We start from the raw sequence: 16,922 nt of genomic DNA, 5'->3' as shown, positions 1-16,922 counted from the left end.
TGGGAGTTTCCACTACCATGCGAAAAAGAAAAACAACCCCCCCCGCCCCCGTAGCTTTTCTGTTCCCCCCCCCCCCCCCCCCGTTCTATATACCAGTATTTTTGCACCCCCAAATATGTACTTTGAGGTCCTCAGAGCTGTTATATAATGTCCCTGGCGAGCCATTTGCTGCGCTTCGCCGCGATAACCGGCCGACGGTTTCCAATTACATCCCACAGGGGTGAGAGGCACGGCTTGAAATCCATAGATCTCTAAAAAATGAAATGAAATGAAATGTATATTTGATTCTTTGGTGCATTTGAATTGTCTCCTCAAAACAGTTTCGAAGGCGGAAGGCTATAAAAGAACTGCTCGGCCACTTAATGGTCTGTTTCGCCCCCAAATATGTAAATTTTGGTCCCTAGATCTCTCCTTCCGATCAACGCAAAGAGATTATATATCCAAAAAAACCAAAACCTTAGAAGACTTCCAAAACTTGATACGGCCTTAAGTGGCGCTGTACTAAGTTTTGTGATTTTTCAGGGGCGTGAAAAGTTACACCCAGTGCTAAAAAACAACTCGAATGAGATAAGAAACATACCCGGCAGATTGCCGGAAAAAAGCCGCCGTTGATTCCAATAAGCATGATTGGGATTGAAAGAATAGATATTGAAAAAAAAAGATTTTTGTACAAACATTTTTTAAGTCCGATTTATTTTGATGGCGTTTCGTAGTTGAACATACTTCTGTTTCTTAGAGAGAAGCCACAGGGGCTACTATCAATACCAATAAGCATAATAGATGGTAACTAAGACTTATAGGAACGACGTTCAAATAGCGGGCATCTAAAATTGGGCTTTATGGGTTTATCCCGTTTCTATTTCTGACTTCAATTTTTTATACTGACTCTGTTCATTTTGAATTGCTTTGCTGAGCAACTGATGTTCAAATTCACTTTTAGCAGAATGAGAGGAGAGAAACTAGCCTAGAGAAGTCAAAAAGATTTCGCAAAATGTCGAAAAAACGGCAAAATGGTAAAGCGAAAAAAGTTCGACGAAGTAAAAAATAGGAGCGCTATAATAGCCGGCTAAGAAGATGAGGGCGGCTATTAATTATATTTTGAATCGTTTTTAGTTGCCGTAGAAAACATTACGTCCGTATACGGCACCGTACAAATTTTCGTAGTTTTTCTGGCGCACTGTATAAGTCTAAGTAAGTTTTCAAAGTCTAAGGTGGGGCAGCCTTAGTACAGAAAAGGTGCGATCTCATCAAAATAAGATTTACCAGGAAATTTTGTTGACTGAAGATCTTTGGATCTTCTGCTTGCACCCCCTCCATTAAAAAATCATAAAGTCAAAAATCTTCAAAATCAAAGGTAAATTGAAGAAATTTTTAGAATATTTTCCCACAAAAAAACTCGAACAACAAAACATCGAGCCCTTAATTCAAGCTGATGCAAACGGAAAGTGGTGGTCAAATGAGCTGATGGACAGGCGAGCCGAATAGAGGTCAAGTCAGCCCAAAAATGAGATTGCCGTAATGTCCCTAGCAGGCATGTGGGCGCGCTTCGCCGCGATAACCGGCCCACGATTTTCGGAATACATCCCACAGCGAATGAGATGGGTGACCATGGACAGCGGTCCACGGGCTCAAAATCCCTATATCTATTAAAAATGACGTCTATTTGATTCTTTGGCGCAAATGAATACATAAATTGCCAATACTATGCTGTCTTGATTGTAACAGTTTACAATGTATTACTTCTGACAGATCACATAACTATTATATAACATTCGGCTTACTTCTACGTACGCTTACTTAGCTTTCACCAAAACTAGTCATCCTGTTTTCTGAGGACAGAAAGTCAAATGGGTGAGACATAAATTCGGTCAAAGCGAAAAATGGCACAGAAAACAAAGCCGTTAAAATTCCAGAAACGTCTTGAAGAGTCGTGCAATCAAAAACTCGCGAATTAAAAATCCCACCTTTTTCAGATATATAAAAAAAACTAACCCATATATGGTTAGAAATAACCAAGGCGCGGGGGAGGGGCTTTAATGGGTAGGCGGTTGGTATGTAGTTTAGATATGTAGGAGGGACTTACATGGATCAAAAATTCTCGGCATGACCTTTCAAAGTTTCAAGTGTCAAAATTCGTGTCATGAACAAATTTGCGTCTGCTAAAAAAACGTGTATTAGCAATACGCCTAAAAATAGTCGTAAAAAAGACCACAAGACCAATATAATTCCGACAAACTTCGTTTGAGAGCAATTTATAAGTCCCCATATCTTATTATCGTACAATTATGATACACCACACTGAATGAGTGCCATTAAACTTAACCCACCTGAAGCTAGGGCTGCACCCGCTCTGGCAGCCATGACATTGGTGTAGACATTGCGCTGGTCAGTGTCAATATGCAGCTGCTCACTGAAGGGAACAGCCCCAGACGCCCCGGCACCCCCAACAGCCAGACTATGTTCGAAGGATCCTCCACTCTCCGCATGCAGTTGGTTACTCTCCGAGTCCTCGTAGTTGTACATGTAGTTCTCGTACATCACCGTTGAATCATCAAGGCTGTACTGGGTCGTCTCTTGCAGAATCGGCTCGCCGTTTTCATCGTAAGCATACTCGCCAGGATAATACTCATCATATTCGTCGTAATACAAGTTCTCGTAAATTTCTGTGCCTTCAAAACCCTCCAGCTGTTCGTCTTCAATTGGTATGAAGTTTCCTTCTTCATCATAATAACCAGGAGTTGCTGTCTCAAAGAACTCTTCACCGTCTATCATCTCAGAGTGTTGACCAGGGTGCGGCTCGGAACCTGCTGGGAATCTCTCTGGATGATCATCATACAAATTCTGAACATTCTCATAGTTCTGCTCATCGTACTCGACCCCCTCGTGGAATTCGCCATCTCCGGGAGGAATCGGGTTGCCAAACTCATCAAGTGCAGGTTGCATCATTTCGGATTCCGGGAAGTGTCCAGGTACGAAATCCAGATTGGGATCACCTGGAATTGGATTTGGACCAAACAGATAATCCTCGTTGGCACCAGCGTAGAAATAATCTTCGGGTCCATAGCCTTCTGGATACCATTCTTCGCCATCATAATATTCGTCACCTCCTGTAGCGTCGCCAATCAAATCTTCGTCTGGAATGGGTTCATGCATAAAGGAATTCGGATCCTCGCTTGTACCTACTAATTCACTCCCAGTGCCTCGCGAGAATCCGCCGCTGGAACTAACGGGAACTTGATCAGAGGATCCATTCATACGCAGATTGTTTGGATCGGTGGGTAAGTGACGGTGACGCGAGCCACCTTCGCGATCAGTATCCAGTCCCGATCTGTCGGAAAGATACGCCTCCGACTCTGAAATTTGACTGACGTCGGGAAGCTTGCGCCTTCCAACAGCAGAACTCTGTGGAGTAGTACCTTCGGGAAAATTGGGACCAGGGTGCTCTTGGTTTGGGTCCAAGTATGGTTCGTCCGGATAATATCCATTTTCAAGAAAATACTCCTCTTCGTCGTAATCATAGTACTCAAAGTCTGGATCATACTCATCATAGAAGTAATAAGGATCGTCAAATCCTCCCCCAGCACCACCACCCGCTCCGTTTTCATGATAGTATGAGTCACTGATATATCCATCCGGATAGATACCAGAGTGTCCATAAGGTCTGGATCCCTGCTGGTAACGTTCGTAATCAGCATCACGTCCTCCACCAGCTTCCGCACCTGGTGGGTAAAATTCAGTATCACTGTATTCGTAATAGCCAGGTGCCTGACTTTGCATACGTCCATCGCCGTATATGGGATGGTGGTAGTAGGGTGCAGCGTGTTGCCCAGCGACAGAGGAAGGGGGTTGGTGTGGGTTGTTGGTGGGTGTGAATTGGGCTCGATGTTGTCTTCTGGGGTGGTACTGACTGAATGACTCATTGGGCATCGGTTGATTGACACCAGCCACAATGTCACTAGTGTAATCACTGTCTTCCGACAACTGGCTGTGATTTGCTGCAAACAGAATATTAAATTTGAGGAACACAGGAAAACAGTTAATTGCTCCAACCCTCCATGCTAGAGGGGTTAGGTAATTATTTTAAGCCTTGCTATTGTGCTGATAATTCGGTGAACCGTATTTCTGTTGAGAGCAATAAAACATTGTAAAGCTATTTTAAAACGAAATCGATCTTTTTTCTTTCTCGAAAGTAATGAAACATGAAGTTTTTGATGACATGTTTGCTGACGTGCTCAAGCTTCATAAATTCGTAAACACTGACCAAACTTGATATAAAATGGCTCCATTGCCTATTTTTTCTAGATCACTATTTAATGGGAAAGCTATCAATAGAAACCATATTCAATTTATAATTCATTTGTTTCGCCCAAAAAACTTACATTAAAGACTCATACATTAAACAATGCTTATCTGTCATAGAAAACTTATCTACAGTTACAAATGATTCAGAAAGGGAATTTCCGGATATTTTCATTTTAACCGTGGATCTTTTCTGCTAGCGCCACCACCCAGCCTTATATAGCCGTTAATGTAGCACCCCCAAATTTTGATTTTTCGCAAATTGTAAAAGTGATATTTGCATTTCATGGTATACTAAAGGCATTTTTAGAAGTTTCCTTTAAAAATTTTAAAAAATCAAGCCCTTATTGTAGCTGATAAGACCAAAAATGATAGAATAAACAAATTTTTATTGATGCTTACGTTATATGCAACAAATTTTCGTTGCAATACGTAATACTTTCAAACCATAGCTGTTCTAGCTTTTAATAAAGACATATTGTTCATATATGTTTATGAATCAACTTACTTAGCTTTAACAGTATGTGTTAAACATGTATAAATGGGGGCGTCGAACTAAGCGGGGGGGGGGCGCTAGCAGAAAAGATCCTTAACCGGAATACTTATAGGCACAGTTTGCTGTTTCAGTTTAAGAAAAATCAAAAATGAATTAGCAAAAGTTTTTTCTTGAGTATGAAAGTTTGAGTGACTGCGTCATCCATCCTCTAAAACTTATAATTTGTTGACGAAAAGTCATTTATTTGAATATTCAAGGATAATAAGTCTTGACATTACATGGAAAATAGCCGATTGAGCGAACCAATCTTTTGTCTCTATTTTACACAAAGTATTTCAACTCGAGTCAAGGCAATATACCCAACACCAATATACCCAATGCTTTTTGTTATTTTCTTTCAATACTCCGATTACGAATTAGCAGTCGCTAATACCCGTATGTTTTAACGTACTCAATCGCCAGTGCCATACGCCTCAGCGGCCCGTGGGACTTGATATGAAACTATCACAACCGAACATGGGCTTAAATTATTCACTTATGCTAAAATATACGTGTAATAGCGACGGCCACTTTGTAGTAAGATTAGCGAACGAAAATATCACAATGCATTGGGTATAATAGTAGGGTATATTGGTATTGGGTATAATGGCATTGGATATATTGCAATACTGTTTCAACTAGCCAATATCATAATTTGTCGAGTGTTCCTATTAATTACAACCCTCAAGACCTAATTTAGATACATCTAAAGTATCATAATACACATAAATGCTAAAATACATTTTACTGTAATTTGCAATAAGTAATCCGAAGTACTTTTGTGCAATCTTTTTTTGTGCAACCAATTAGTTTTCGACCTTTTCTGTTGAACCGCATGCCGAAAAACAGAAACAAGTGCGAGCATTGATACTAGCTAACAGGAGTTAATTGCCAATTACTGAATCTGTTTTTAAAAAGTTTTTCACGCATTTTCCAGTCATCTAACCATGTCGAATTTTTGTATATTAGCAACTGCTAGACAATCGATACTAACATAACATTCAAGGACCATTTAGACCTCAACTAATTTTCGAACTTTACGCGGAGACGCTAAACGGCAAACCAGATACAATTTTCTTAAGCATAACCTAAAAGGGAATTCAGGCAACGCCTAATTTTTGTCGAAAATGTGCGATTTATCAGAACGCCATTATAGAGCAAAAAGAAAAAAAACTTTCAAGTGGCACCTCATTTCTAATTTCGAATAAATTAATTAGTCCTTTAAACTTTGGAAGTTAATGTAGATTTTTTAATGACAATCATGAGAAAAAATGCATCCCCAGGAGAGCACGTCAACAGTAAAAATTTAATTTCTTTGCTGTATTGAATTTTTTCGAGCAGCTATTGAAGTGTATAATAATTGTAATGTTTACTATTTCTTCTCCAACTTCAGCCGAATCAGCCTTTTTTGAGAATGTCAATTTTTAGGGAGCATTTCCATAAGATTTTGTTTTCACCCAATTAAGCAGAACTGTAGAAAAATAATTGCATCGTAGATAAATCAGGCTTCTACATTTTTCTACTGCTGTTAGGATAGAATTTGGCCATCTCCAATATTTGAAGGCATCATTTGCGCTGTTTTCGACAAAATTAGAGTGAATTGGCCAATTTTGTTTGAATGCTATTATAATACTTGTAAATGTGTTACTGGATGCTCAAAATTTAAATTGAATTTTCGAGTTTGTGCAGAAAATCAAGTTAAATTTTTTTCTCTAAATAACCAAAAATTTGCTTAAAATGTTTTCTCACTGCAATTTAAACAGTTTGATAAAGTGGAATGACGGGAAGTCCAAATTGAATAAAATTTTCCTTTAAACCAACATTTTAGTACTATGATATTGGCTAGTTGAAACGGAATGGTAATATATCCAATGCCATTATAAGCAGCTATGGTGAATTGTTGAATTGTTTACTTAGAGCTCTAAGAGAAATGCTCCGTGACATAATGTCCCGGGCTTTACCTGTTTATTCCGCCTTTGAGGACAAAATTCAAAGAAATCAGAAGAAAATCTAAAGCAGAAAAGCTCGCACCAAAAAGACCACATAACTAATACAATTGCGACAAACTTATGTTAAGAGCAATTAAACAAATAGCATATCAGAACCAATTTACGTGTCTACAAATAAGTAACAAATTAATTAGCGAATTATCGACAATTGGTTCTGTTTAGAGGAATTGCAAAGTAGTAACGTTTGGGGAGCTATATTTACGAAGACGAAGTGCTGATGTGACGTTTATATATATATATATATATATATATATATATATATATATATATATATATATATATACTATCTATTTAGCTTTCTTGCAAAATTTAGACCTTTGTCGCCTCAGAAGAAACTAAATCTGATGATATTACATTTTTCAAATATGGACTTCAGCAAGCTTTGTGGCGTCCCTTAAAAACAAAGCAGGAAAATCAATGACAAACAATTAAAAAAAACTACAGCAAACTAATGAGGAAAAACATAACCGACTACCGTCGGCCGAATTGCTCTTAAACAACGGGCGAGCGGTTGGCTTCGTCAGTAGCTAGCCACGGTGTTGTGAGGCTAGCTTTAGCTTAATTGAAGGAGCGTGAGGGTGCGACGGGGGGCTGATGGGGGAAACAGTGGGGTGGGGGGCAACGGTGGGAAGGCGGTTTTAGCTGGAAGGGGACCTCATGGCCTGCACAATGTGCAGGGGTGGGGATTGGGGGCGGGGTGAATTGAGATGGGTCTGATGTGGGGGGGGGGGGGGGTCAACTCCTAAGAGCCAACCTTCACACTGTAAGTAAAAGTCTCCAAAACAGTTTCCGTGAATCGCATACTTGGAGACTACTGAGCTGAAAGGCTCTAAGCTTGCATTTGGAGCCCGCTGGGCGCTACCTTTTTATCCCGTTTTTGAGGACAAAAAGTCAAATGGGTCAGACGAAAAATGGGTCAAGCGAAAAATCGCATAAAAAAGACTGACAGGACTAATATAGTTGCTACAAACTTCGTTTGAGAGCAATTAACAAGCAAAAAGACACGAATACAATTCAAATCTTTCACAACCTTGCAAGATTTCATATAGTTGCTTGTATATCTATTACGAAAGACGCGTGCATGCTAAGACGAAACAATTAAACTAAGCCACATTAAGGTAAACCAAATATTTACAAGGCAGACTAGCTGCCTGTTATTTGCTAGAGGCAATTATTATAATTACCAATTATAACCCACTACAGCCTCGAACTGCTCTCGAACGACTCACGAGGGGTTGGCTTTGATATTAGATAACTTAAACTTAAGGAGGCTGACGGGAGCTTTAAGAGAGCTGATTAGAGACTAAGTTCCCGCACGCTTTATACAAATTTTGAGGTAGAAAATCTACATAGGCAGAAAAATAGATCACGCGATGAATTGAGTAAAGACAACCGGTAGAAATGTAAACCGATGAACGTCGGACGAAATTCACTTGAACAGTTGGCGCGGCTAGAGAAACTTTCGTGGTGCAAAATTTCTGCCCAGGATGGTCCTCGAACCCTCGCATAACAGGGGTACATTAACGACTACGCTACACAAACTTCCGTCAAAATTGCTTCGTTTTAGCAACAGAATTAATTTCTGAATTCGCGCAATCCAAAACATAGCTAAAAACTGCCGGAAAAGAGCTGCGTGACGCACATCGGCACTGGAAAAGAAAAGAGAAAAGAAAAAGGCAGACAGAATTTGTTTCTAAGTGTCACAAAGTGTTCGAATTTGTTGACCCATTTCAGCCAAATCCTACAATAATACTTAAGTCAGGTTCAAAACTGAAGTCTATTAAGCTTAGTTATACTGCCAGCCAGCAATAGCTCTAATCAATAACCTAATGCGCAATGACTTTAAGACCTGCCTTTATCCCGCTTTTTGACCTTGACAGCATTCACTACATTCAATAAAACTTACAATAATTGATTCCCACTTCGTTCAAGAGCAATTATAATCTGCTCACTACAAGCACTCGGAGAAAAATTAGCAAAAAAATCTAGCACGAGGAAACTTTCATAACGGAAACTACTCAAATACTCGCGCAAATAACACACTGGAATAACCCACCCACAAAATAGAGAGAAAAAATTTAAGGTACCTTGCTTAAAGTTTAAGTTTCGGAAACGCTGCGAAAATTGTTCTAATTCCTCCTTAACGATGATGGCGGTGATTGGGGGAATTAGAAGTTGGTGTAGTTCTTGAGGGACAAAACATAGAAGGGTTAGGTGGGGCCGTGCAGCCGATGGGAAGGGCAGGTGGGTATAAATTGAGCTGTTAAGTAGGGAATGCGGCTAGAAACAAACTAGGAATCTAAAAGTTAAAGACTGTTTCAAAATTCAAAATTTTGAAAGAAATCAGTCCACTAGTAGCGAATTCCAGTCCAAAGAACTTACATTGCTAAACACAAGAAACTAGACCGCTAAAAGTCTTGAAATGTAATTGGGAGGTCAACTTAAAAGTACCTAATAAACAACTCGAAAAGGCAATCAACAACAAAGCATCAAAGTCAAATTGCCGAGCGTGAACAAAAAAATTTAAAAAAATCTGAACAAAGCACTTACTTAAACTAATTACTTATAATACCGTCTAAGTCTCAAACAACAAACGATCAAGAACAAATACCAAAATCCAAAATGTGTCCAAAAAAGTTGCTGCGCTAACAAAACGATTCTCAGCAACTGTTTCTTTAAGAAATCACTGGGTTTCCATAAATGACTAACCCCAAAAAATATAAAACAAAAGGAACGATAGAATACAGAAATAAAAAAGGTGTGATATGGAAGAATTAAAGTTCAAAATCTGTTGAAAATTTCTGCAACCAAACGTCTCCAAATTTCTGTCAACCATCTTTGGAGGATTTATTCGATTGACTGGCTAGCCAAACAATTTGGAAGGCGCTACAGAATTTAATAGATTCGAGAAACTTTGGAAGAAATTCTTACTAGGGAGCGGCGCGCATCCACGACCTCTGGGATGAAAGTTGGGGACATTAACCATTAGACTTCACCGGCTATGTACCATGTTCCGTCAGCTCTCACAATTGGTTTTTTTATGCAACAGACTTAATTTCTGAAAACGCGAATTCAAATCGCTACAAAAATCTAAAAGTCAAGCGTTAAAATGTCACGTGAATTGAAATCAAAAAATGTTCGTGAAGAAAAAGGTCAAGCGAAATTTTTTCATCAACAGAAGACACGAACGTCTACAATAATTGCCGCAATCCTGGTTCGAGGACAATTAATGACTTCTAATAAAATAGAGGACACACTGAGCGAGAATCAACAAAAAAACCGACCAACGTTGGCTGAATTGATCTCGCACGACAGACGGGAGCAATTTAAATTACAGGGGTGTTGCTTAGAAATGTTTTATGGACGCAAAAACCGATCCGAGAGGGGCTCGAACCCGTGACCGCCAAGTCGTCAGGCTGCCATCTTAAGCACTCATCTACAATGGCTTTGATCTCCTTTCGCTCACTATCACTTTTAGCAAACAGAACCCACTAAACGTCGGAAGAACTGCTCTCGAACGACTAGTGTGAGCTCTAATCAATTGCAACCTGCTTCAGTCGGGGGGGGGGGGGGGGGGGGGGAAGGCGAGGGGGAGCCTGAATGGGACTAAGAAGTTCAATAGTGGGCTTCAAATAAACACATTGGAGGTTAAGATATACCACTATTAAGATTTAAAGTGAAAAATGGCACCAGTTTCGGCGCACTTTCCATTTGACTTTTAGTATTAAATTGTCAACAATTGAGTTCGCTTGAAATTGTGATTGAGAGAGAATTTTAGATCACGCGAAATGCAAAAAGTCAGGGGCGTAAAAGTCACTCGAAAAGTCAAAACCGTCAAGCAAAAATTTGCATAAAAAAGACCCACGTGTTTACAATAATTGCTATACACTTCGTTCAAGAGCAATTAACAAAATTTATTTTAGAACGAAAAAATTATCACTCAAAAATGAAGAACTGAACTGTGAAGAAGTCACTCAAGACAAAGAATACTCGAGAACAGCGCAAAAACCGTCAGATGAAAATTTTGCATTAAAAAAGACACACGTTTGGAATAATTGCTTCAAACTTAGTTCGAGAGCAAGTAATAAAAACAGGAGGATGATGAAAAGAGAAATCGGTTAAGAAAAGCACAAAATCCTGGTATCCAGTAATAACTTGTCCATGATATTTTAACTGCTTCTTTTAGTGCTTAAACATAGCATACTTGATCAGAAAAGTTCAGAAAATTTTTCTGAAAAAAAAGGCTGCAAACTTCAAAACTACAGAACAGAAGGCAAAATTATACAAACAAGAAATTCCATTGAATAAATTTTATAGAAGTAATTTAACTTGATAACTTTCAATTCAAAAAATCGAAAAACCACAGGAACAAACAAGTTCAAACAAAGATCTGATAAACAGAACAGGAACTAAATAGAAAAAGCGCCAAAAGTGTTTAAAACCTCCAAAATGACAAGAGGGAGGGTTCAAACCGACAAGGGGGAGGAGGGTTGCTGGACAGGGAGTGGGGATGATTCACAGGGGCTAAATTTCTAAGAACTGAAACGTGACAAAGTCACTCAACATACGAATGTTCGAGAACAGCGCAAAAACCGTCAGGTGAAAATTTTGCATTAAAAAAAGAGACACACGTTTGGAATAATTACTTCAAACTTAGTTCGAGAGCAAGTATTAAAAACAGGAGGATGATGAAAAGAGAAAAATCGGTTAAGAAAAGCACAAAATCTTGGTATCCAGTAATAACTTGTCCATGAAACTTTTAACTGCTTCCTTTAGTGCTGAAACACATGGCATACTTGCAGAGAAAAACTCAGAAAATTCATCTGAAAAAAACGGCTGCTAACTTCAAAACTACACAAAAGAATGCAGAATTATACAAAAAAGTATATCCATTGAATCAATTTTTTAGAAGTACCTTAACTTGATAACATACAATTCAAAAAATCGCAAAAACCACAGCAACAACCAAATTCAAACAAACATCTGGTAAACAGAGGGAACTATAATAGTAAAAGAGCTAAAAGCGTTTAAAACCTCCAAAATGACAAGAGGGGGGTTCACATCGACAAGGGGGAGGAGGGTTGGTGGACAAGGAGTGGGGGTGATTCACAGGGCCTAAACTTTTAAGACCTGAAACGTGAAAAAATCACTCAAAACAAATTATGTTAAAGAACAGCGCAAAACCGTCAAGTAAAAATTTTGCATTAAAAAAGACACACACGTTTGGAATAATTGCTTGAAACTTAGATCGAGAGCAAGTAATAAAAACAGGAGGATGATGAAAAGAAAAAAATCGGTTAAGAAAAGCACAAAATCTTGGTATCCAGTATTAACTTGTCCATGAAACTTTTAACTGATTCTTTTAGTGCTGAAACACATAGCATATTTGCACAGAAAAACTCAGAAAATTCTTTAAAAAAACAGCTGCTAACTTCAAAACTACACAAAAGAAGGCAAAATTATACAAACAAGTATTTCCATTGAATCATTTTTTTTAGAAGAACCTTAACTTGATAACATTCAATTCAAAAAATCGTAAAAACCACAGGAACAACATAATTCAAAAACATCTGGTAAACAGAACAGGAACTAAAATAGAAAAATCGCCAAAAGTGTTTAAAACCTCCAAAATGACAAGAGGGGGTGTTCAAACCGACAAGGGGGAGGAAGGTTGCTGGACAGGGAGTGGGGGTGATTCACAGGGGCTAAATTTCTAAGAACTGAAACGTGACAAAGTCACTCAACATACGAATGTTCGAGAACAGCGCAAAAACCGTCAGGTGAAAATTTTGCATTAAAAAGAGACACGTTTGGAATAATTGCTTCAAACTTAGTTCGAGAGCAAGTAATAAAAACAGGAGGATGATGAAAAGAGAAAAATCGGTTAAGAAAAGCACAAAATCCTAGTATCCAGTATTAACTTGTCCATGATACTTTTAACTGCTTCTTTTAGTGCTGAAACACATAGCATACTTGCACAGAAAAACTCAGAAAATTCTTCTGAAAAAAAAACGGCTGCTAACTTCAAAACTAAACAAAAGAATGCAAAATTATGCAAACAAGTATTTCCATTGAATCAATTTTTTTAGAAGTACCTTAACTTGATAACATTCAATACAAAAAATCGCAGACCACAGGAACAACCAAATTCAAACAAACATCTGGTAAACAGAGGGAACTATTATAGAAAAAGCGCTAAAAGCATTTAAAACCTCAAAAATGACAAGAGGGGGTTCAAATCGACAGGGGGATTAAGAAACATCCTCCACACTATGAAATTCTCTCCTGGCAGCAGTCTCAGTGAATTGCATACTTGTGGAAAAAAATGAAGATACATTTGGGAAGAAATGGTTTTAGTCAAACCAATAATCTACTTTAAAAAAGCCGCACAAAATCGAAAAAAAATGCTTGTCCAGAAAAAAAACCGCTAGCTTTCCAAAATAGACATTATCTCTTCTCTCTCAACTACTTCCAGCAATGACTTATACATCCTGTTTCAACCACGCGACCTACTAAAACAGATTTGTGCCTTTTTTGGAGAAAAATCTGAGAAACTATTAATCAAACAACCGTATGTCAACCAATAAAGTATTACGCTTCTTGCTCAAACCGGTAAGCCCTTTCAACAATAAGAGCAAAAAATAATCGGTAAAATCTTATGCTCTTTCATATCATTAAGAACAACAGATCAATAATATTCTCGCTTTCAAATGAAACATTTAGTGTCAGAACAAAATACCCAATCACTAAACCGAGTATTTACACTACACTAAAATCTATCACTAAAATTTATCAGAAGAACTATTAAGGATGATTATACCTAAGCAAGATTAAGTGATGTAGATTAATTAGAGCCGAATGTGAGCTCATATAAGACGCTTAAGTATGCTTATAATACCAACTGCTAATTTACTACAAGGACGATTGAACGAAAAGATAAAGGAGATACAATGGATATTAAGTAATTGGGTCAGTAACTATTTGAAATGGATTAAAAATATGAAGCTTAAAAACTAATGCAAACCGTAACAAACCCGAAGAAATAGTAAGATATTAGTTTATATTAGACAAAAAATTCAAATTTTTTTCAATGAAAATCGAAATTTCAAAACTTGCCCTTAGCATCGTGAATATAAGCTTTCCCAGCTGTTTTCGTGCACCGTATACTTCAGGCGCTAGTAAAGATATCAAAAATGCTAATCGACTTACTGCTTAAAGGCCAAAAGGACCCAAATAATTGCTCCCAAGTTTGTTAGGGCGCAATTAAGAAATTAGCATGATTGATCAAACAATAGCATAACGGGTGCAGATCTTGAAACAAACAATTTTAAAAAATAGCAGGTAGATTGTCAAAGAAGCAGCCGTCGAATCCGCTGACCGACGTTGGGATTGGCACAGACAGGGAAAATTAACGACTGCCTATTTTTATTCTAAGTGTCAGAAGGTAATCTAATTTGATCCATAGTTTCATTAGATTCAATACATATGGTGAATTGAGCCCACAAAATGGAAAAGAAGTTTAATACTATTCATCATTAATCATTATATTCTAAGGAACCTTGATAACTTAATGAAATAATTCTTTAATTCTTTAATCATTAATTCATAGTGCTGGGCTTTATTGGTCTGTCCAATCTCTTTTGAATTTTTTTTACCTTGACCATATTTAAGCAAATTTGCTGAATGAAATGTAAATTCTTCTCAGTTGAAAGAAGTAGTGAAATACGTCAGAGGTCATACGAAAAACGTGATCAAAAGGTGTAACAAAAAAAATTGCAGGAAGAATTCAGGCCCGAAAAGCAGCCTCCGCCAAATAAATTCCCCTTCAAAAAACTAAAACATACTAAAACCACTCATGAGACTTGAAAAAATATTGGAAGTCAATTCAAGAAAAAATGAGATCTTAAAAACAACTGGCACTGGGGGGTGACTGAGGGGGTCAAACTCTTAAAACTAAGAACCCCCCCCCCCTTTCACACCTTGGAATGGTCTCCTCAAAACAATTGCAGTGAAGCAGTGAATAGCATTCTTTGTGACTAGTAAGGCGCAAGGCTCTAAAAAAGCTGCCCGGCCGTTAAATGCCCTCCTGGCGCTGCCTATTTATCCCAGTTTGAGGACGAAAAGTCAAATAAGTCAGACAAAAAATTGGTCAAGCAGAAAATTGCATAAAATTTAAAAGACCACAGGACTAATATAATTGCTATAAACTTTGCTTGAGATTAATTAAAAAGACTTCTCCAATAATTGCTCGTAAAAAGGAGAGCACCTAAATATAGCCTTTGAGAGTCTGACGGTGGCTATTAATAACCTACGACTAAAAAGTCACTGTATAAGATATTGAATCTCGGCCAAAGAAAATCACCCACAGCGACGAACATAACCCATTTGACTACCAAAAAATTTTTTCAGAGCACTTAATAAAAGTGTAAGCAAAAACCTAAGACAGGCAATATATTAGGAGGAAAATCAACCAGCAAAAGCGCTGATATTAATATGCACCGTATGATTTAGTTTCATTTTCTTTATCAGTTGGATATCCAGGAGCGAATTTATTTACGTCACAAATTACCTTATCGCGACCGCAGCGTCAATTCCGACTTACAAAGGAAAGAAACAAAACAGAGGAAACAATGTTACCAAATTAACCATCAATTTCGTCACCAATTTCACCGCAAGCATGAAATGAGTTAAGTTAAGAACACGTCAGAGTTTGCGAACGCAAAGAAACCTCAACCAATTTGCGCACACTTTGGAAACGTTGTCAAATTTTTAATATCCGCTTCAAACAAGATTTATACGGTAGGGAACAGAGTTGAGAGAGATATGTGAAATTCCTATGGGGGGTAACTGAATTTGTTCATGAAGTCACTTGATGAAGTGATATAGACAGATAGAGAAAAGAGGGGCTAGATTGACAGGCCGCAGAGCATTTGAAATTAAATTTGTTCAACAACTTCCCAGACTTTCAGCCGCTTTGTCCTCCGCCGCCACGTTTCCATAAATTAAACGCTTCAGACCCTTGTTGTCTCTCTCATCGGTGTTTAGGTTTGAACGCCGCAGAGCATAGAACGGCTCAGTCATAAATAAACAGAGGTAGGCAGCGAGCATTAGAGAGAGAATAGAGAGGGGGTTAGTTTATTGTGCGTGTTCAATAATTTATGATGGAGAGAGCGCAGCCTTGAAAAGCAGAGCTAAGTCTCTCATGTCCGCTCATTCATTGCTCTTTTCGATGTAGTACACGCGGAAGGGAGGATATACTACACTAACAGCATTAGTAGCAACACAAGGCTGCTGCTGCCCGGACACCACATCGAACAAACACTAGATCGAATACACACCACATCCAATGTGGGAGCATTGGAAAGTAGATCCAATGTTCAGGCTTCAGTTCTTTGAGCAAACAATTTAATAGCTATTTGTAAACTGTTCAAGCCTTAAATACAGGACTCGATCATTTAGCCATACCCCGTGGGCCAACCTCAGGCCTCAGCAATTTGTACCACTTGACATGAATCTTTAGCATCCAAACATATTACCGCAATCAGACAAATCTCCAGCACGATATCCTTTGCACTATTTTGATCTTAATATTTTTGTATCTAATCGGAGATTCGAACTTGAACTAAATCTCGCTTTCGATTTATTATGACAACGTATCACTTTCGATTTAATGTCCTTCGATCTAGCGCTCTAGCCATGCTGACAAGATTGCAAAATTCAGCTAATTCGGATGGCTTCCCTTTGCCATTTTGGAGCACGTTTTGTGGCCTCCGGCAGGGATAATGTGGCGGTGGCTGTTCAGGGGAACAAGCGCGTAATTCCTCTCTTCCCTTCTTTCCTCAATTCACATTCAAAGCCCTCATAGGATTAAAGCGCCTACTGAATAAATTTTTGATATGGCCACACCACCGCTAACACCACTTCAACTAACACCACAAACACACAATCTTTCTTCCCATCAGGTTGACCTAGCTATTCTATGTTGAAAGTAGGCACAAAAACAGGAGAGAGGGAAAGAGAAAGCGAGGTGATACCAAGGGATTAGGGTATTATCACAGGGTATCACTAACACAATCTGT

The 16,922-nt window shown here is 38.4% G+C and overlaps 1 protein-coding gene across 5 annotated transcripts in view; it reads right to left on the bottom strand.

Annotated features, from left to right (window-relative positions):
• LOC142341632 (protein unc-13 homolog B-like) overlaps positions 1 to 16,922 on the bottom strand; it is a 238,982-nt gene that overhangs the window by 200,244 nt on the left and 21,816 nt on the right. For all 5 annotated transcript variants that reach the window (XM_075392735.1, XM_075392737.1, XM_075392736.1 and 2 more), the window contains exon 6: positions 2,328 to 3,995. In XM_075392735.1, the coding sequence (XP_075248850.1) occupies positions 2,328 to 3,995 (1,668 nt within the window). The remainder of the gene's footprint in view (positions 1 to 2,327; positions 3,996 to 16,922) is intronic.

This window comes from Convolutriloba macropyga, chromosome 6, assembly GCF_964194025.1.
Source record: "Convolutriloba macropyga chromosome 6, txConMacr16.3, whole genome shotgun sequence".
Taxonomy (NCBI): Eukaryota; Metazoa; Xenacoelomorpha; order Acoela; family Convolutidae; genus Convolutriloba; species Convolutriloba macropyga.
The sequence above is the reverse complement of the archived record's forward strand: the minus strand, read 5'-3'. Positions and strand labels throughout refer to the sequence as shown.